We start from the raw sequence: 23,308 nt of genomic DNA, 5'->3' as shown, positions 1-23,308 counted from the left end.
CATTTAAAAAAGGAACATTCAAGATCACTTACAGGAATATAACATGCATCCCGGAAGCAATAAATAGGAAATATTTCTTAATGTGTTTTCTAGATGTCAATAAATCACATGTAGTTTTATTTATCTGATAAAATAAAATAATAAAACAAAAAAAAACTTAAGAGAATCCTGCAGTTTCTATGAACTTTCCAAAGGCAAGATACAGGCAAATGGCATCTTTGAGAATTTTTGTTTGGTTTGGTTTTGGGGAGACTCAAAATTTTCTTTTAATATGGTTCAGATAATAAAGTCTTCATATAATTACAGAGCTACTGTAGTCACTTATTTTTCAAGTTTTGAGTCACTCTAAAGACAAAGCTCTTAGGGCAACATTTGCATGTTCAAAATGAAATATAAAAGTCTACTTAAATGCAACGCAAAGAGCACACAAACTGGGGTTTCAAGCTTAGCAAACCTAAAATATCAGAATTCAGCTTTATACAGCATTTTAAACACCTGTACAGAGATTAAAACCAGCTTTAAGACACAATTACAAGGTTAAGATACAAGTGGACATGATATATGATATGATAAGCTTCACATAAAAGCCTGACCCCAAAAGTACATTCCACAATAGGCCAGTATTATGATTACAATTTATTACCATCATCAAAACAGGAGCACTCCTGGCATTCTAGCTGATGGAACAAAAAGATTCATACAACATATGAAGGCTTCTCTGTGGGGGCACCTACTATCTGGAACGAGCTCCCCCCCGAGATACGGAGGATTCCGGATCTGCGTACCTTCCGTCGCACGCTTAAGACGTTCCTATTCCAGCAAGCCGGCCTGACCTAAACTTCTCCGCTTTTAAATGGGAATTTTAAATTTGGTTTTAAATTATTGGGGTTTTAAATATGGTTCAGCCAAATTTATTTAATTTGTTTTATCTCTATTTTAAATTTTGTATTTCCATGTTTTATTTTTATGGCTGTTCACCGCCCTGAGTCCTTCGGGAGTAGGGCGGTATACAAATTCAATAAATACAAATACAAATACAAACATAGCATTCTTTATCTAGTGATAGAGATGGATCCATAAATATCTTCAATTCCTAGCATGCTATTTGGAGACCATGCAATGCCTTCCAGGACCAGATAACTATGACTAAACTAACTCCTGCTCCCCCTACACCAATCTTTCCTAACTTGATGTCTTGATATGTGTTAACTTTAACCCCCTAACTTCTGGCCATGGTAGGAACCATGAGAATTAACTAAAATGCATGCATGTGAAAAGCATGTAAAAGCTGTAGGTATGATGAAGGACTTGTTTTCAAGGACATCATCTACCATTAAGGCTCTTTCAGTTGTAGAATCCATAAAACAAAAAATAAAAACCACTATCTTTGAAGATCTGGGCATAAATCATTTTAGCAAATGTTGGTAAATGATTAACTTTGAAAAAGTGCAACTCTTATTTAACACTTCTGGAAAATTATGGAAGGCAGACAACATGAAGGAAATTGACAAACGGTGCTGTGTTCTAACCCAACTATAAAATGAATCACTGCAGTTGTTAAGTGAATCATGTGGTTGTTAAATGAATCCAACTTCCCACCTTGACTTTGCTTGTCGTAAGTGAGCTGGGAAGGTTGCAAATGGCAATGTGACCCCGGGACATGCAATCATTATAAATACATGACAGTTGCCATGTACCTGAATATTGATTATGCTGTGATGGTCATAAGTGTGAGGATTGATAGTAAGTTTTTTTCTTCAATGACATTTTAACTTTGGTTGCTAAAAATGGTTGTAGGTCAAGGACTACTTATACTAGAATGCACTTTAAAATCAATAAAAATCAGAAAATAGCATAGATGTAGGAAGAGGACCATTATTCTGTAATACAGTACAAAACTAGAGATTCAGTAATTGCTACTTTTTGTTAAAAAGAATCAGATTATATGAAACCCTTCTGTTTAGTTTTTGCAAAAAAGTGCCTCTACAGATCACACTGTAGATAATACAGTGCTAGAAAAAGTAGTAGTCTGAACAAGTTCTTGTAAACAAAAAGCCTTATGGAATCTAGCAGACAAGAACATTATTAAAAATGAGTATGTTGTAGGATCAGAATTGCTGGGATTTTGGTGGGGCATATAATAAAACCTCTTGCTTAGGATCTCCAGAATTAAAACAACATTAACAGGTGCCTATCCTGCAATCCAATTACTCTCTGCTTTCATTGTCCAGCTGCTTTTAGTTGTCTGATTTTTTTTCTAACTTTTTAATATTCAATTGGAATTTGATTTCCTATACAGTAATTTAAATATATTATTCCATGTCTAATAGTCTGGAATACTAAAGAACAAATCTTATTGTTCTAACCATCATTTCAGGTACTTAAAGAGCACTATACTATCTCATCCCTCTCAGTTTTTTCTTCTGAATGCGTAATAAATCAGTTTCTTTATAAGACCTACTTTTTAGTCACCAAATCATTGTCATTACCTCTATCTGAAAATGTTCCACTAACATTGAGCAAGAGGAACTTACTTCAGTCTGATTTCATTTGATTCATGCATTTGGTGCAAATTGATCTTTTAGATACTCAATTCCCTCTCAAAAAGTTTAAGTGCCCCTGGGAAAAAAGATGCTGCTATTTTAGAATTTAAAACTATTTATTTATTAGTTTTGTTAGTCCACCGAACTCCAACAGTTCATTTCCCCAAAACTTCCAAGCAGAAAAGAATTAAGGAATTCAGAAAAGACTAAAGAATTCAGTGATACTGATGTATTATTATTATTGTGTACAGGGGAGGAAATAGGAGACTGTTTGAGGTTAACTCATACAAATAAAAATATTCACTGAGCTTTTGTGTTACTGTTATTGTTTTACACACACACACACCATATATTTTATTCCCCCACAACCCACAAAGTTAACATTTGAAGAGAATACTTCAAATAAAACACATTCAGTTCCATATGAGAGATACCGACTGGAATTGAATACCATCTCCCTCAGCAATCAAACAGGGAACAAAATGCTATCTTGCATGCATAGTAATGACATTATTGTTGCATCTTTCATGATTTTGTTTTCTTCTCCAATCCCTCCTTCTAACGACTCTTAGATAAACAAGCACATCATGTTAGGAACTTAATAAATTTAAGTCGTCTCCAGATCCCTGGTGGAGCTTCCATGCATTGCTCAAGAATTCCGTGCAAGTCTCGTGAACTCCGAATACTTGTGCTTACAACATAGTTTAGGCACAACAACTCACTCTGAGGAATTGAATGCTTAATATGGTAGAAGGAAGTGAATAATCTTCCCCCTGGAGTATGAAATAAAATTTTGTTGCAATCAATGCTTAGCAGTTATGTAAACCCACAGAAGTATTTTCCTGGTATTTCTACAAGTTAAATAAAGAGTTGGGGCCCACAATAAATGATATGTGTACATATCAGTGGTGGGTTCCTCCCGGTTCGGTCCGGTTCGGCCGAGCCGGTAGTGGTGACGATATGATGTCACCGAACCGGTTCTCCCCCCCGCCCTCCCCCCCCCACCCCACCCCACGTTATTCTTACCTTTTATTTGGTCCCTCCCCCAATCTATTGCTGCCTCCTGAGTCCCAGCTGATGACTAGAGGGAAAAAAAGTGTTTAAACTCTTGCCGCAGGGCTTCAAAGGGCCGTCCTACAGCTGATCAGTGTTAAAAGCAAACAAATGAGTCGGGTCGTAAGTGCGAGGACTGGTCGTAAGTGCGAGGACCTTCCAGAAATGACTCTGACCAGCTAGCCATGCCCACCTAGTCTCATGACCTCCAAGCCACACCCACAAAATAAGCCACACCCACAGAACCGGTAGTAGAAAAATTTAGAACCCACCCCTGGTACATATACCTCATGCAGGAGGCTGTCCAGAACAAATAAGTAGGTATTGCAGAAGCTAAGCAACATATCATCCAAAATTAATCAGATAGCAAGTTCTTCATAACAAGGGTCATTACTGTTTCTCCATCTGGACTTCACTATCCTACATTCCACTAGAGAAAATAGGTTCACTGTATATCCTACAACAAATGTAAGCTGGGATAGGGCTGTGGTCACCATGGCAAATACGGCATTCTGAACTGCAAGAAATAATATAGGTTCCTCATAAATCCTGGAATTTCTCAAATTCCATGCAGTCCTCAACACTGTGTCCACTTGTTTCCATTGCACTAATCCAAGCATGAACCATTAGAAATCCAATTGTCAATCAACTGGCCATCTAACTCCAGAAAATAACATTTTACCACAAGATGGGATTTTTTTTAGTGGCAAACCGGGTGGGTGGGGGTGGGTGTCCATATTGCTACATTAGTAGCAGCAGCAATTATTACTATTACTATTTTGGGTTGCAAATTGGCACTGCCAATGCCATTGTTGAGGGAGTGACATCACTGAAATTGGCAACAGTTTTGTTCTATGAAGCTGATAATACAAATACATCATTTCCTACTTACTGACAAAACAAGTAGGGGATCTGACTTCTCCTTCTTAGAAATTTCCCATAAAATGTCAGCAGCATATTTGGGATTCCATATGGGGTGAGGAACTTTTAGTGGGTGGGTGGGTGTCTGGGGATTGTCATGTGTGTTGGGCTTGGTATCTGGGTGTTATGTGAATTTCGTTGTGTGGGTATACTGTGTATATACATACAATGACAATAAACTTTATATATATATTCTAGGCTTCAGAAATCTAAGTATCCAAAAGTGAATTGCTCACTCTTTACAATAATAATCCAATCTTCCCATTTTAATACAAGGTTGCTATTATACTGAAATCCAAACTGTTCTATTTGAAATATGGACATCATTCCTTCTTTAGCTATTCAGATTTTCATTAGATCATACAGTCAGGTAATCCTCATTTAGTAACTGCCTCGTTTAATGACCATGTACAATTAAAGCAGTGATGAAAAAGTAACTCTATTTTTTATTTATTAAACTTGTTTCACTAGAGGCAATGCTAGACAACTTACAAACATTATTAAAATAAATAATAAATAAGGATGATCAACTTTGTGACCAATCCTTACATCTGCAATCTTCACAAAATTGCAAAGGAAAGGAAAGCTGAGGTAAAGATTGCAGGTACAATTGCAGTTTCACTTAGTCACCATTTTACTTAATGATCAAAGTTCCAGGCCCAATTGTAGTTACTAAATGAGGATTACTTGTATATTAGAAGAGGAAATGCCAGAAGGTGATTTTGTCTTTTATTTACCAATTCTCTTTATCCTTGAACCTGGTAAGTATACTGTCAACTGATACCCCTCAACTGCTACCGAAGGAATAAAAGAGGAAGAATATATATTAGATGTTCACCTCCAACTTTCACCATAGCAGAGTTCATACAGTGCTTACCAAAGGGAGACCTACCAAAGCCCTGACATTACACTTGTTTATATTTAAGTGTCCATCTGTTTATTTTCTCTGAGGAAAGTTGAACAAGGGCTTGTCAAGTCTAATAGAGATAATTTTTGCATGAAGAAAACAGAAAGACCAGCAATTTGGATTATATTTTCAGCGAGCAGCATCTATAAGGTTTTAGAAGTATACATAAAAAGGTTTCCACCTCCCATAAGAATATGCAATAACTAGAGATCTTTCAAGAATGTAAATATATTCTTTGCATTTCCAACATGAAGAAACACACTGTTCAAATTTAGGATTCTTAGGGGCATCTGCCCCAGTACCGTTGTTTTCATCAGTCCTATGAGGGAAAAGGAGGGAAAATTACAGAAACCAAACCATGTCTAGGCCCCATAAATTAAAACCAATAAAACAGCACAGGTAATCTCTAAACGCAGAATTGTAGAGATATAGTTTTCTCCAAGACAGTAAGTTAAGCTTACTCCACAAAAGAATTATAAAACACACCAAGTAACTGAGCTGCTATAGCAACAGAAGTACCACTTTGCATTGTCTGCCTGACCTCAGGCATCGTTCTCAAAACCTTCCCTAGGTGCTTCAGTACAATGAACACAACAGCTCATCTTGCATTCTGCTGGAGATAGACAAACACTGCCGATTCAGAGAAGCCTTGATAGTGTTATAAATTAAGACTTTTAGGGTTTCTGACACAAGGAAAGAAAGAACAGGCTTACACCTTGAAGAAAAAAGTTCATTCACTGGTCACCCAACATGTATGGCATAGATTCCTTCTGTAAAAGCTGCATTTCCTTTTTTGTTCCTATATAACATCTTGACAGTAAAGATTAAAAAGGAGATCAAATACCCTTTTAATTATAGTATGAGCAAACACAGACAGCTATTTATGGCACACAAGCAAGACATCTGGATCATGCTGCTGAGCAGAAAGAAAGATATCAGCCCGCTTTCTCAGATATTCAGTATAAAGTGCTCCTTGCTCTTTGCAACAGAATGCGATAAAGCGCTGATTACCAAACGGTTGCCCACATGCTGCCTATTATTGTAGTTCTGTAGCCTATCACTCAATAAAGGAATATAAGTACAGCTTTATATTCTTGTGACAGCGTTAAGAACCAAAGGGACCCATTGGAAACAGCTATCAGAGAGGAAACAGTGCACATTTTATGATGACCAGGCCTCCTCTGCCATTCAGAAGGTCAGTCCTTATTGTATTTCAGAATGAAAAATTAAGAATGTTACTAGTACAGCTCAAGATTACAGTTGGACATAAAGTCATACTATCTTAGCACATAACATTCTATGTTAGTAAAGAAATAAAGTGGGTCATCAACAGGCTATGAAGAAGACAATACCACCAAAATAATAATTAATAATAATAATAATAATAATAATAATAATAATAATAATAATAATAATAATGAGGAGGAGGAGGAGGAGGAGGAGGAGGAGGAGGAGGAGGAGGAGGAGGAGGAGAAGAAGAAGAAGAAGAAGAAGAAGAAGAAGAAGAAGAAGAAGAAGAAGAAGAAGAAGAAGAAGAAGAAGAAGAGGAAGAAGAAGAAGAAGAAGGAGAAGAAACCAGCATGGTTGCATAAAGAACTCTCTCATAAACTGAAAGACAAAAAGAAAAAGAAAAGAAAGAAAGAAACAAGTATTAAAAAATGGAAAGAGGGATACATAGCTAAGATATTCTTTCTATACCTAGAAAGAAGCAAAGCTATTACTGGAAGTCAACATGAGTTTGTCAAAAACTTATCATGCCAGACAAACCTTACTGCATTCTCTGACAAAGTGACTAAAATAGTGGACCAGCAAAATGCTATGGACCTAGTATATCTGAATTTCAATAAGGCATTTGACAAAGTAGAACACAATCTTACTCTTTGATAAGCTACAAAAGTGTTGAATAGATAGCATCATCCACCAGATGGATTCATGACTGAGACAAAGAACAGTCAAACTTAAAAAATATTGATATTATAGCCAATCTTAATAAAAGTAACATTTGAGAATCTTAAACATGACCCCCATCATCTTTTCTAACATTCAGGAATACCTCTTTGATCAAGTTTGCATCTTTCCACAATGGTAAAAATATGCTGCTTATTGCAAATGTGTTCTGCCTTTCTCTTGGACAAATGGCTAAGTAAATTATGGAATTGTGTTTCAATATCAAAAACAACTTTGTATTTTAAAAATAAATCTGATCCAGAATTTAGTTCTCACTGGAATTCATTCTTGGATTATAATTAAGACTTAATTACAATAACTTGTGGATTTATACTAAATCCTGTCTATAGTTTAACTTTATAAAAAATTAGAATCCTTGACTTAATTTTAGAAAGTAATTTAGCCTTTGTTTAAAGCTTAACTAGACATTTTTAGTTGAAAGCTTAAAACTGGCTTTTAAATTTGCTTTTAATTAGTGTTAAATGTCAAATGTCATAACTTATAAAATTCTAAACATATATTGAAAAATCATAACCTTTCTGATATTTTACACCACATTTACTTACTTGTATTCTACTAACATATGTTACTCTGTTAATATCATGTTTCATGGTTTATATTCCTTTCTAAAATAATTAATTAAATAAATATATAATACGTATATAATTGGTTGGTTGGCTGGCTGGCTGGCTGGCTGGCTAGCAGTCAGGCAGAAATGATAGATGATAGATGATAGACAGATGAGAGAAATAATTTCAGAACATTTTTTAAAAGTTTACATCTTTTCTTTATTTTTCTGAACATATGATCACACTTCCAAACAAAGCACTGTTTTCTTAGCCGTCCATTTTCTAAGAAAGGCTATGGTGTTTAAGTGAGGCCCAGAGGCATTATTCTAAATAAAAATGGTGCCAAAACTAATGCCTTGTTTTGTTTGGCATCCACTTCCCATTCCGTAAAAAAATAATAAATGAAATATTCAATTAAAAACTCAAGTAGAGCCAGGAGTAGAGCAATCAAAGCTCTGCTGCTAGTTGCATGAAAGGAGACCCCAAATGGGCGTCCACCCAAGGCAACAATGATGACACTGGCTAATCCTTTCAACCTGGAAGCACCTTCTGACACAAGTGCATGCAATGACAGAAGAGATGTCATTTTTTCTTTTCTCCCACTTGACACAAATCACCAAGTTCAGTTTGTCTGCAACAGGGATAAGGAGAAAGTTAATCCAGGTTTACAGTTATATTTCTGCATGATCTATATTCGCTTGCAAAGGGCTCTAACTCCCTTAAGATAAATTCTTTACACTATTCATCTTTTATTATAAGAATCTATGACATATTATTTTATTTTTTGCTATGATCTAATTCTCATAAAATGCCTCTTTATTAACTGCTCCAGCTCTTTGTTGGAGGTAAGAACATTTTAATAGGTTCTTCTGAAGGCATCAAATCCTCTCTGAATTAGTTTGAAGAAAAAAAGACAATTCAAGAATAATTCACTGTCCTTCAGTATCTAAGCTAATAGGTTTGGTATTGGAAAAGGAATTTAAAGTAATATGTGATGATACATTGTTGTTATGAGTTCTTAACAAAGAACTTTTCAGAAGGATGCTTAGATTATGGAGAATTTAGTTAGATGTATTTGACAGTTACCTTGAAATACATAGTTAGTAAGACTTTAAAATAATTTCTAAATTCACAAATTGAACGGCTTGTGCATTTGTTAGCTTACATGTTCTTGGTGTTAGAAAGCAATAAAATTCATTGTTTCTTTATTTTTAGGCAGCCTGAAGAAAACTACTGTGCCTGTAAAGACAAATTATCTAATGAAAATAAACAATTCCAGACATTAGTTTTGTTAGGGGCTTTAGAAAACCCTTCTACTTATATGATTTTTCAACACCAACCAGTTAGGATTGAAATAAGACATCAAACAAATGTCAATAATCACTGGAGGGATTAGTGATTAAGGTTTCTTGATGTTCAATATTTTTGTGTGTGCGCAACTTGTTCCTTCACGAATAGAAAAAAAACCTCCACTCCTCACACAATTAAAGTTCCTTAAAAAGTCAAGATAGTTTTTATATTAATGTTGTATCAATCCTTTTCTCGCCTCCAACTACAGTTCATTTTAATGATTATCTTTTTTAAAAAAAAAAAACTGTAAAAACAATGTCATATCTTTTCCATCTAGTAACTTTTTGATTATCTTTCACAAATAAGTTTTCAAAGCAAGATTCAAGTTTCTTTATAAAACCCGGTTGTGTATCTACCACAGGATTTCTTTCTTTTAGGTTCATCACAAGCCTCAGAGAACCTCTCTCTAATGCAGGGGTCCCCAAACTTGGCAGCTTTAAGACTTGTGGACTTCAACTCCCAGAATTAGCTATTAGCATAGCTGGCTGGAGAATTCTGGGAGTTGAAGTCCACAAGTCTTAATGCTGCCAAGTTTGAAGACCTCTGCATTAGTGCAAGGAAAGATGTTCTCCTTAGTTTGACAGAGTCTGAAGATCCTGCTTCTTATCATCTAAAACGTTTTGAAGCAAGAAGAGGTGCTGGCAACAGATGTTTTGGAACTGATCATATGGAATGCTTCTAAAGGTCTCAAATTTTACTCTGTAACTAATACCCACTTGGAGAAAGCAAGATGTATAACATTTCCAACAATTTTATAATGGTCAGATAATTACTGTTTGTATTTGCCCTTGATATTATGCAACCCACTTTTGGATTTTCTGAGTTTTTGCATATCTTTCCTGATTTCAGAAAAAAAAACCCACCCTGAATTTCTATATCTCTGTAATACTAAAAGTGAACCAAACAGCTTGCAGTAACTAAAGATCAGTCTCTCACATTACTGTGGAATTGGGGTCTGTTCCTCAATGGTAAATTGCTTCAACACAGTAATATTTGAATTTTTCCAGAATGAACTGCTTCAGTGGTGGGTTTCAAAAATTTTTACTACCGGTATATGAAATGCAAGGTCGTGCTGAGGATTTTGCGCATTATCTGCACGATAAAGTCGCTCAGATTCGGGAAGGCTTGGACTCCTACTGGGTAGGTACGGGCGGGTTGTCCGAGGTCTGTCTTGAGACGGTTATCTGGGATGAGTTTGACCCTGTGACTCCCGAGGACGTGGACAGGATGCTGGGGAGGTTGAACGCAACCACATGTTTATTGGACCCGTGTCCCTCCTGGTTGGTGCTGGCTACCCGGGAGGTTACACGAGGCTGGCTCCAGAGGATTATAAACGCTTCCTTGAGTGAGGGGTTCTTGCCTCCCGCCTTGAAAGAGGCGGTGGTGAGGCCCCTCCTCAAGAAGCCCTCTCTGGACCCAGCTGTTTTGGCAAACTATCGTCCAGTTTCCAACCTTCGCTTTCTGGCGAAGGTTGTTGAGAGTGTGGTTGCGCGACAGCTCCCCCAGTACCTGGAGGAAACCGTCTATCTAGATCCGTTCCAGTCCGGCTTCAGGCCCGGGTACAGCACGGAAACGGCATTGGTCGCGTTGGTTGATGATCTCTGGAGGGCTCGGGACAGAGGTTGCTCCTCTGTTCTGGTCCTATTAGACCTCTCAGCGGCTTTTGATACCATCGACCATGGTATCATGCTGCGCCGGTTGGAGGGGTTGGGAGTGGGAGGCACTGTTTTACGGTGGTTCTCCTCCTATCTCTCCGACAGGTCGCAGTCTGTGTTGGCTGGAGGGCAGAGGTCGACCTCAAGGCACTTGGTTTGTGGGGTGCCACAAGGGTCGGTCCTCTCGCCTCTCCTGTTCAACATTTATGTGAAGCCGCTGGGCGAGATCATCCGTGGTTTTGGGGTGCAGTGCCATCTGTACGCTGATGACACCCAGCTGTACATCTCCACCCCAGACCACCCCAACGATGCCCTTGAAGTGATGTCCCGGTGCCTGGAGGCGGTGCGGGTCTGGATGGGGCGGAACAGGCTCCGACTCAATCCCTCCAAGACTGAGTGGCTGTGGCTGCCGGCGTCCCGATATAGTCAGCTGGTGCCATCGCTGACTATTGGGGGCGAGACATTGGCCCCCACGGAGAGGGTGCGTAACTTGGGTGTCCTCCTGGACGCACGGCTGTCCTTAGAAGAGCATTTGACGGCCGTGGCCAGGGGGGCTTTCTATCAGGTCCGCCTGATACGCCAGTTGCGCCCCTTTCTGGATCGGGACTCCCTATGCACGGTCACTCATGCCCTCGTTACTTCCCGCCTTGACTACTGTAATGCTCTCTACATGGGGCTCCCCTTGAGGAGCACTCGGAGGCTCCAACTGGTGCAGAATGCGGCCGCGCGGGTACTTATGGGGGCGGCATGGCGCTCCCACGTGACACCTCTCCTGCGCGAGCTGCATTGGCTTCCAGTGGTCTTCCGAGTGCGCTTCAAGGTGTTGGTTCTCATCTTCAAAGCGCTCCATGGCTTAGGACCCAGTTATTTACGAGACCACCTTCTGCCTCCGATAACCTCCCACCGGCCAACACGCTCCCACAGAGAGGGTCTCCTCAGGGTGCCGTCTGTCAGGCAATGTCGGCTGGCGACCCCCCGGGGAAGAGCCTTCTCTGTGGGGGCACCCGCCCTCTGGAATGAGCTGCCCCCAGGGATACGACTAATCCCGGATCTCCGGACCTTCCGCCGGGCCCTGAAGACGTTTTTATTTCAGCAAGCCGGGCTGGGTTAAAAATTTTTAATTGGTGAATTTTATGGGTAACGGGGTTTTAAATTGGAGAAGCCTAAGATAATTTAATTCTGTTTTAATGTATTTTAATATTTGTATTGTGTGTTTTTAATTTTGGCTGTTCACCGCCCCGAGTCCTTCGGGAGAGGGGGCGGTATAAAAATTTAATAAATAAATAAATAAATAAATAAAAATACTTCAGTGGGCTTTATATTTTGTTCTGAAATAAATGGTTATTTTAGGTGAGAGTAGTCAGATAAACCATCTAAAACCACCAATACTCTGGGGCAGTGGTGGGATTCAAATTTTTTTACTACCGGTTCTGTGGGCGTGGCTTGGTGGGTATGGCTTGGTGGGCGAGGATACTGTAAAATCTCCATTCCTACCGCACTCCAGGGGAAGGTTACTGCAAAATCCCCATTTCCTCCCGATCAGCTGGGACTTGGGAGACAGAGAATAGATGGGGGCGGGGCCAGTCAGAATTTTTACTACCGGTTCTCCGAACTACTCAAAATTTACGCTACCGGTTCTCCAGAACTGGACAGAATCTGCTGAAACCCACCTCTGAACTGCTTGTTTCCAGTCCTGACACATTTCTGTAGAATTTAGGTCTACATCTATCCCATTGCTACTGCAAAATATTTTCTTCTTTATTCATTTTCTTGAACTACTTCTTTCTTTGGGATCTTATTTTTGCTTTATAAACCATATGTGCTTTAACATCAGGTGACAGAGAGATGGCCTGATCTTCTCCCACAGTATTCTTTGATACAAAAGAGAATTCATGCTTCTTTCAAAGATGGTAAGTCACCCTGCAAAGCTACCCGAAACCATCACATCATCCCTTCGATGCTTGACGGCCAATATGCAGTTTCTATTGTGGAATGCAGTGTTTAGCTTCTGCCAAACATAGTGATACACATTTTTGACTTACTGGTCCATAAAAAAAGGGATAGTCCAAGTACTTTTTGGAAAACTTGAGGTAAGCTATTGTCTATCGGCATTTTTATAAAATGTTTTTTCTCTTGGTGGATTCATGAACATTGATTTAGCCAATCTGAGAGGCTTGCAAATTCCTAATATTGTTCTTTGTGACTTCCTGGATGGTTTTAATATGCAAAAAATATAACACAAGAATAAGCAAAAATTGTTCTATGTATGCAGGGTAAAATTTTACGTTTTTATTGGGCCAGCTGTATCAGAGCGTAAAGTAAACAATAAGATAAGTCTAAAAACAGGAAGATATTAGGCATAGATAAAATCACTTCAAATCTTAAAATCCCTAGGGGAAAAGGAATAGGAATTCTAACCACAATCTGGAATCAAATATATGAAACAGGTCATTTGCCAAAAGAATTTAAGCACTCAACTTTTTTTCCCATTGTTAAATAAACAGGAATTCTAAAATGGCCTGAACACAGAATCATTAGTCTAATCAGTCAGGCAGCAAAAATTGTATTAGAAGTCTTTTCTTAAGAAATTCAAGAAAACAGAACAATGTGATAAGCTTTAATGTGTCTTTATTAAAGACAGTAGTACTAGGGGAAAATGTTCAGTCTGAAAAAATAATCAAAGGATATTTGGAAAAACAAAAAAGACCTGTTTTCATGCTTTGTCAATTACTCAGAAGCCTTTGATTCTATAAAACATGAAATAATGATCACAATCTTGAAGGGAATTGGAATGGATGGCTAAAGGTAATAGAATGATAGTGAATCTATTATTGAGATCAAATTTCTTTTAAGACTGCAGGAGCTTTTTCAAACATGTTTTCAATCAAAAAGAAAAATGCACTAGAATTATGTCCTTTCACCTCTCCTCTCCTTTTCTGTGTCTGCACTGAAGAAATATTTGATGAACTAAACACTACATACTTCTGGAATTAAAAATAGGTAGATGAAAACAATTTAAGATATGTGACTAATTCTGTGCTTCTGACAGAAAAAGAATAGAACCTAAACCTTCTAACTGAGAAAATAAAAAGAAGTGAAAAGTACAAGTTATATTGTAATACAAAAAAGAAACCAAGATGAATGTAGCTTCAAGAAAAAAAGACCCTCAGAAATATAAACCATAGTCAATAATGCCCTTCTGTAGCAAGAAAGGTATTTTGTCCAGCTATTTAGTTTCACATGGAACATGGAAAAATAAAGAGAAAATAGAAATTATCAGAAAGGTTTTTTAAACATGAAGTATATTCTGACCTCAAGAGAAATGGATTTAAAATTTAAGAATAACCAAATACCATATTTGAAATATTGTGAGAAACAGGTTGTGATCAATTCCATATTTGGTCATCTCTCCTTTAAACTACAAAACATAAACAGTACTAAAGGAGACTGAGAACAGACTGACAACTGTTTAAAATGTAGCTTTGAGGAAAATCTTGAGAATCTCTTCAAGCCACAAAAGATCAATCCCAAAATCCTAGAGATGGCACAAGAAGAAAGATAGGTCATAAAGACCATCAAACCAAACAAACCTGAGAGAAATGGGTCATATACTAAGTTACGACTCTATAAAAAGAACCCTGCTAGAAGGATCAGTAGATGAAAATAAGAATTAAGAAACAATAAATAAGATACTTGGAATAGCAATACGCATATAGGTAGTCCTCGCTTACCTATCTCCAGTTCAGTATCCATTCAAACTTACGACAGCACTGAAAAATGAGACTTACAATTGGACCTTCAAGTTGCAGACATCGCAGCATCCCCACAGTCATCAGATAATGATTCTACTGCTTGGCAACCAGCACACATTTAATGATGGTTGCAGTCACTTGATCATCATTTACAATATTCACAGTCAGCTTCTGACAAGCAAAATCAACGGGAAAACCCGCAAGAAATTGTAAGTCGCAGTAACATGATGTCATTCTTAGCGATCTATGGTAATTTGCTTAACTACTATAGCCAGAACTGACATAACCTGTCAGTGTCTCATGATGTCACACATAACTACATCACTCAGCAACAGACTTGTCAGTCCTAATAGACAGTTGGTAAATGAGGACTATAGGTAGTCCTCAATTACCAACCACTTGTTCATTAAGCAGACTTTGACAACATCATTCATTCATTCACTTATTTATTTTCCAATAGCCATAAGCACTTAGCCTTATATACCACTTGACAGCAGGGTGGATAAAAATTGATGGTTTTTTAAAAAAAAAAATTAAAAAAATCAGATTTTTTTAAAATTTAAATCATTTTCTTTTTCATTTTTATCAAATTTATTTTAATAAAATGCTTTTGGAGTAAAAAATCTATCTAAAGATAGTTTTCTATTTAAAATACTTTAATAATTTAGTTTATTCAGCATGAAATGTAGCTTAGTTATATAGCATGAGGCTGTATATTCTGTAATATTGGGACTGTTGGTGAGTCAACAGCAGGTCAGAGGAAGAGTCACTGCAGGATAGAGGTGACAGTTGCTCTTTAAAAATTATGATTTACATCAGATTGAAATCAAGCCTTTTTACTAGTGATTTAAATCATGATTTAAATCACTAGTAAAAAGGCTTGATTTAAATCAACTTGATTTAAATCATAAGGCTTGATTTAAATCGACTTGATTTAAATCAAATCCACCCCGCTTTACAGTCCTCTCTAAGCAGTTTACAGAGTCAGCATATTGCCCCCAACAATCTGGGTCCTCATTTTACCAACCTCAGAAGGATGGAAGGCTGAGTCAACCTTGAGGTGGTCAGGATCGAACTCCTGGCAGTGGCCAGTCATCCAATTCCCATCAGCAATACCCTTCCGCACTTTACATAAAACAAACCGGGCAGTGTCTGTAGAAAACAATACAGAAATGTATTTCTGAGATCAAGACTGGCAGCAATTAAGAGAACATTCTGTAACTGTCTGCAACCTAGCCATTCTAAAGGGAACAAAGAACTTCAAAACTAAAATTCAACTATGAAGTTGCCAGACTACAATATATCAAAATGTCTAATTCTGTGGCTTATTTAGTCTACCAAAGCCAAAATGTCTCATTTGTTACCAGCAACCTAGTAGTTAACCTAAATAAAAGGTTGTTTACTGTATTATAATGTTAAAGGTAATTTTACTTCTAAAAGATGTTTTCTGCATGTCCGGAGAAGACATAAGGGCCATCTCTAGATCTAAGTTAATTGCCTAAAGTTATGTTTGTTGAAATGAATTAGTTGTGAAAGTTATAAAATCCTAACTTGTGACTGTAAACCAACATAACTTTCCAAATATCTGCTAGGATGTTTGGAACCCAATGAAACAAAATACTGTATATAAAGTACCACATTAAATATTGAGATAGAAGGAAATCTCAGAAGTTCAACATTTTGAACCTACTCCTTGACTTCAATCCTGCAGACTTGGTTAGGTAATTTAGAAGACGTTAGCACTCCAGTCACGTTGTACAAACCTTAAAAGGGATTTCTTCCTCACTTCAGTTTTAGTTAATGGAAAAAGCAGTATTAACAAGCTGCTATAACTAGATCTTTATCAGGAGGGAGATTGAAAAAGAGAAGGAGGGAGGGAAGAAGATAGAAAAGGAACTTAACTACATTCTCTATGGTAAATTTAGATAAAAGAGTTTTCTCATTATTAGCAGGAAATGTCAGATTTGGTTCATAAATACTAAAAAAAATGTCCTCCGGTAGCAAGACATGTGCTATTTATTATGCACAGAATTATCCTTTTTGCACCTCTTCCCAGAAATCTTGGTACATTTAGCAAGTACACAGAGACAAAAAAAGACAGAGAAGGTATTGATATGGTGGAGAAGAAGAATGATGTCCAGATATTGTGAATTCCAAATGTTTAAGCTTAAAATGTTTTCAGTACACTCAGAACACTGCAAATAAAATCTTCAAGTATTGAAATAAGATTCTTGAAATTTTAAACATTTTGCATGTCTTGGGAAGACCCAGGAAAAAAGATCACACCTGTTCTAGACCTTCACACCTGATCTTCCTTCCTTCTGTGTCTTTTTCTCTTTCTTTGGTCTTCCTTCAACTTTCTCTGAATGTTTTTTCCAAAAAACAAACAAACAAACAAAGCTGCAAAGCAAGGAAATCTTTATAAACAAAATTTAGGAGAAAATCAAGTTGTTTGGGGTTATAAAAGCCAGAAGTGTCTCACTCCTGTTCCAAATGGAGAAGAATCACTGAGTGAGATTATCTGGAACGGCAAGTGGGATGCTTTTACAATAGGCAGGAAGAGAGGAAAGGGAAATAGGTTCAAACTCAGCGTCATGATGGTACCACTCAAGTGCTGGACTCTTCCTACAATAATTGTGATTTAGAACACACAGTGAAACATCAAAGGAACAAAGCACCAAAGAAACATTGTTTCATCTCCTATCTTCCCCAAACTCGCCACAGACTCCGAGAAGAAAGCTGGATCAAAAATGATACAACTTACCTGGTACCAGCGTTTCATTCAGGGCAGGTCAAGAGTAATTCCCTGCATATCAAAAATAACTATTGGTCTTGGATGATCAGATTTAGAGAGCTACTCACCAGCCATGAAATCAGGAGGTCAGTGAAGTATACAAATGCTGCTCCCAGAGTGAAGCCAACAGCTACAGGGAGGAAGGCCAAGGCTCCAAACTTCCCAGAGTCCTCAGCAAGCTCAATTGCAGGTTCAAGAAGGGACCAGTAAGAAGCAGCCAGCATAACCTAAACAACAGAAGACAATAGGTTATTCAAGTCACAATTAAAGCAACCTTATGCTCATTCCCTGAGAACCCAATGAAAGAAAGTTGCTGTTAATATCCACTTCCATTTACCAAACAGAGAGGGAGGAACCAGTGTGGATTTATATACAACGTATTGTTCCTTGGCTTAAAAAAAAAGTTAAGCAGAGTCTAAATATTTCAAATTAAAAGTCAGCAACTTGTCACCTAGGAATCATAGAACCACAGGGCTGGAAGAGGCCATTCAGCCTAATCTCATATTTAGTAATCTCATATTCGGTATATGTGGCTTCCAAAGAAAATCTAAAAGCTCTTTACCAAATGGTTGTTTTATTATGGAATATAAAAGGCTTGTTTTAACCACTGCTTTTTCATTATGGCTCTGACCAGTCCAATTTGAGCAGATTGGTGAAAGATTTTTCAGCTATCCCTTGAGAATACACAGCAGCTTTGGCAATTTTCAATTCAACTATTATTCCTCCTTAATTCCTATATTTTATCACAAGTTGTTGGTTGTTTTTTTGCAGCAGGTGTTTTCCAAAAAGCACACCTGGGCTAAATCTTAATATATTGTGATAATGATTGTTAGAACTTGAAGAACTATTAGCTATATTTATTCCTGCCTTCAGAGAATGTTAGTTTATTGTTTATTCAATTATCTTAAATTTTCTTGATCACTGTTTTGTTAAATAAAATAATTATCAATTTTTAAAAATCCATCCCGGATCCCCGCCCCACAAGAGCTTTACTGAGGTATTTTAATTGACTGGATTTCCCCCCCACTGGTATTCTGTATGTGCTGCTTTCTTTTTACAATGTAAACATATGTTTAACATTTGTATTGAACTGTGTATAATCATATTGCATACTAATGTGGAATTTATGTGAACAATCAAGTCCTTTTTGATTCTTAGTGACTACATAAATAGATTTTCTCCATGATGACCTGTCCCTAATGATGCACCATTGCCACTGTAACTGGGTCCATTCACATTTGCTGCTGGTCATCTTCTTCTCATTCCTTTCACTTTTCCCTTCATTAGAGCCTTCTCCAGAGAGCTGATCTTCACTTATGTCCAAACTAGGCTAATTTGACCCTTGTCATTTGTGCCTCAAATGAGAACTGGGTGGGTTGATTTGTTCAGTGATTATCAATTTCTTTTCGTGGCTGTCCACAATATTCTCAAGAGTCTTTTCTAACACCAAAATTCAAAAGTCTTAATTGTCTTCCTATCCTACTTAAATCCAACTTTCCCTTCCTTACAGTGTTACAGGGAATACTGTAGTTTCACCATTCTGATATTTGTAGGTATAGATACATCCTGATATCTTAATATCTTTTCCAAGGCCTTTGTGGCTGATCTATCAAGTGCTAATTTATGACTGGGATGGGATGGGATGGGATGGGATGGGATGGGATGGGATGGAATGGAATGGAATGGAATGGAATGGAATGGAATGGAATGGAATGGAATGGAATGGAATGGAATGGAATAGAATAGAATAGAATAGAATAGAATAGAATAGAATAGAATAGAATAGAATAGAATAGAATAGAATAGAATAGAATAGAATAATACTTTATCTGGCCAAGTGTGATTAGACACACAAGGAATTTGTCTCCGGTGCAGAAGCTCTCAGTGTACGTGCAAAGCAACAGAGAAATAATAATTGTAATAATGATACCAATAAGAGGGAGTTAGAGGAGATGAGAAGGATAATATTATTACAGCCATACAATATGGGTGAAAATACTTAGACATAAGGCAGTATCATAGGATTAGGTGTTCAACAGAGTGATGGCACGAGGGAAAAATTGTCCCTATAATTAGTTGTTTTGGCATGTAATGCCCAAGAGGAGGAATTGGAAGAGTTTATGTCTAGGATGTGAGGGATCTGTAGTTATTTTCTCAGCTCTCCTTCTGACCCACACAATATACAGGTCTTCTATGGAAGGCAGATTGGTTGCAATTGTTTTTTCCGAAGTCCTAACTATTGATTGGAGTCTGTACCTATCCTGTTTAGTTGCTGTACCAAACCAGACAGTTACAGAAGTACAAAAGACAGTTTCGGTAATTGCTGTGTAGAACTGTATCAACAGCTCCTAGGGAAGTCTGAACTTCTTAAGTTGATGCAGGAAGAACATTCTTTGTTGTGCTTTTTTGATGACGGTTCTAATGTTGGGTGTCCATTTCAAATCCTGGAGGATTATAAAACCATGATGGTGAACCTATGGCACGCGTGCCAGACATGGCATGCAGCACCCTCTCTGATGGCACACGAGGCATCGCCCCAGTTCAGCTCCGCTGCGCATGCATATGTGTCTCCTGCCAGCCAGCTGGTTTTCGGGTCTCTGCTGCGTGTGTGCGGGGGGGCAGGATGCATGTAGGGGGTGCGAGTGCATGCAGGGAACAGGAGGCATGCATGGGGGGCAGGCACATGCGCAGGGGCCGCACACACATTGCATTTGGGGGCTCGGGCGCGCACTTTGGGTACCCGGTCCAGAAAAGGTTAGCCATCACTGTTATAGAACCCCAAAACTTGAAGGATTCTACTGTTGATATTGTGCTGTCGGATATAGTAGAATCTAGAAGGGCTCCTCCTAAAATCCACTCTCATCTCTATAGTTTTAAGCATGTTCAGTTCCAGATTGTTCCAGATTTCTTAACTGGTTGTTCCTTTATGCCTGATGATTGATCCTGAAAGACAGAAGCCGTCTACTACTTTGATATCTCCACCGCCGATTCCAAAACTGGTTGTCATACCTGCTGCCACTGATTTAACTTAGTCCCATTTTTCACTGTGCTCCTTCACTTTTATTACTAGAGCTTGCAGATTCTTTGCATTTTGGCTAGCAGGGTAGTGCCATTAACATAGCACAGATTATTGATGTTTCTTCCTCCAATTTTAAAACTGTGCATATTCTATCTGTACTGTGGCTTCCTGGTCTGCATGTAAATTTCCTGTGAGGACAATGAGATGTTCTGGGATTCCCATTTTTCTGAGCACAATCCACAGCTTGATGTGATCAACAGAATCCCAGGCATATCTATAATCAATGAAGCACATCTTGATTTCTTTTTGGTATTTTTGGCTTTTGTAATTATCCAGGGTACATCAGCCTACCTTTGCCCTCCCACACTCCCCTTCTAGCCTTTTCCTAATCCAGCTGAACAGTAGGCGTCAAAGTATAAAATAGGATGATTTTTTTTACACCAAAGATGCTATAATAGATTTTTCTGAGTTCCAAATATAATTATTTACTCAAATGACAGCAGCATAATATTCATATGGAATGTTTATTTTCTATTTCTATGAGAACACTTTATGGATTAAGCTCAACTCTCAAGAAACCTTTTCTTCAGTCAGAAGTGCAGCAACTAGCATGAAAAATCTGGCAGACTTATTCCGTTGAGCAGTAATAACATCAAAATAACTTTTACAGATCAGACACAGGGGACTACACCAATAGTCTACTTGTAACAAGAATAGCTTTAAATTGACTATGCTGATAAAGAGAAGTAGCCAACCGTGCTCTCCTTTAAAGAAATATTTTTTAAAGGAATTGGGTGCTTTAAGTCTTTTCTGCCCTTAACCACTTAATTTCAAATTGTCCCAGCCTCTCTTTAAAGATCTACAATATGCCTTTTACATGTGCCTTTTTTACTCACTGTGTAGTAAACACTGGAAGGCCAATAATAAACATTTATTATTGATGGGGGCAGATGGTAATTGAAGATACTGAACATACTGTTGGAACTAGAACAGTGGTTCTCAACCTTCCTAATGCTGCGACCCTTTAACAATAAAATTATTCCTAAAACCATTGAAAATATATGTTTTCCGATGGTCTTAGGCGACCCCTGTGAAAGGGTCATTTGACCCCCAAAGGGGTCCCGACCCACAGGTTGAGAACCACTGAACTAGAATGTGATGTTACCCTAACATGGGTGATCGAATTAACAATCCAGTTGAAAGACATTATAGAAGATATCATATGGAATACAAGTTTAAAGTCATTTGAGGATTTTATTTACATATGGAAATATTTTTTTAGTGGTGTGAGCAGAAGAACAAAAATATTAAAAATATTATGTATGGTAGACCTGTAGGAAAATGGGTGGAGCTGGGTTAGTTTACTGATTGTATAGTTTAGGAAAAGGGATGTTATGTTATATTAATATTCATAAAAGACTTGAATTAAGAGATATATGTATGGGGAAGGAGGAAATGGGTAGATTATGAGTTGAAATTGCCAAATTAGGATTTATTATATAATTTTACAGCTGAACGTTGCTCTGAAATGTATAGTATAGGGGGGATATAATAATATTGTTAGAAAGAAATGGTCAGTATATGAGGGGTGGAGTAAAAGGATGTTAAAGTATTATATAATCTGTTATTAATCTGGGTTTTATTTTGGAGAAGCCACAGGGGGAGGGGAGGGGGAGGGGGGGTTAGGGAGGAGGGGGGGAAAAGGGGGGAAAATCTGTATTTGAAAAACTTTTTCAATAAAAAAAAACTTTTCCCTACATACATTTGTTCTTTAAAAAATGGGGAACATGACATGGTGAGAATTGGAAGGCAAAACAATAATATGCAAATAAAATAAAATAAGAATCCTAAATGAGCCTTGATGTTAAAGACCTAATTTGAAGATTAGTAATCTAGCAGGCCTGGGTCATTTTTAAAGCTCTGATCAAAGATCAAAGGACAGCAACAAAGTTTACTAGGGGCCAGGATCAAATTAATCAAAGTTACTTAGCAAGGAAGCCATGAACAAGGGATCAAGTCTACTGGAAAATACAATCCACCATAACCTGAATCAAGTGAAGCCCAAAGTAGCTCAGCTGTGGACTAGATGAAAAAAATGTAGGGCCTAATTTTTTTTTTAAAGAATTAATATTGGGTTTCTCTCTATTCAACAGAAATATGCACAGCTATGTAAGCAAGAGTTGCCAAGAAAATCAAAGCAATGCAAGGACTTGTGGACAATAAACCATAGAGCTATTGTGAACATACTCTGAATTGTGAAGGCATACAAATAATGCACTTGAAGTTTCTCATCATTAAAATCAGCAACGAAACTCATGAAATTTATTTTTCTTTATCTCCACCACCCCAATTTGAACATGAAAGAAAACATCTCATTTACATTGATAAAATGAACAGATAAAAATAATGCTAAAATGATTTTAAATTGCAAATGTAATCTCATTATTTGCTGGGTTCTGTTCTGACAGGAAACAATGTAAATAGCAAATCATGAATGCAAATAACAAAACCACAAATAATGAGATCTTCAGAAGATAAGAACTGAGGGGTGAGTTTATGGCTACCCTTTCTCTCCCAATGCATATGTATTTGCTCTCCTTCTCTTTGTTCAACTGTAGCTCTTCTCACTGGTCAATCTGGTTGAAAGGTTGTATGTGACTTCCTTGTACTTCCTTGTTTTTTTTTTCTTTGGAACTTGCTCATCTGGTGGTAGAGGAAGTTATCCTGCTTCTACCACATGCAGAAGTTTCCACTCCACATAGTTTTTCCATTATCTTGGTGAGTGGTTCTCTCCATTG

The 23,308-nt window shown here is 37.6% G+C and overlaps 1 protein-coding gene across 2 annotated transcripts in view; it reads right to left on the bottom strand.

The window, feature by feature from the left end:
- SLC39A11 (solute carrier family 39 member 11) overlaps positions 1-23,308 on the bottom strand; it is a 322,297-nt gene that overhangs the window by 271,276 nt on the left and 27,713 nt on the right. For both annotated transcript variants that reach the window (XM_070934733.1, XM_070934734.1), the window contains exon 4: positions 17,560-17,718. In XM_070934733.1, the coding sequence (XP_070790834.1) occupies positions 17,560-17,718 (159 nt within the window). The remainder of the gene's footprint in view (positions 1-17,559; positions 17,719-23,308) is intronic.

The sequence above is a fragment of the Pituophis catenifer genome, unplaced genomic scaffold, assembly GCF_029215685.1.
Source record: "Pituophis catenifer annectens isolate HBS135680 unplaced genomic scaffold, rPitCat1.0.hap2 SCAF_2, whole genome shotgun sequence".
NCBI classification, from domain to species: domain Eukaryota; kingdom Metazoa; phylum Chordata; class Lepidosauria; order Squamata; family Colubridae; genus Pituophis; species Pituophis catenifer.
The sequence above is the reverse complement of the archived record's forward strand: the minus strand, read 5'-3'. Positions and strand labels throughout refer to the sequence as shown.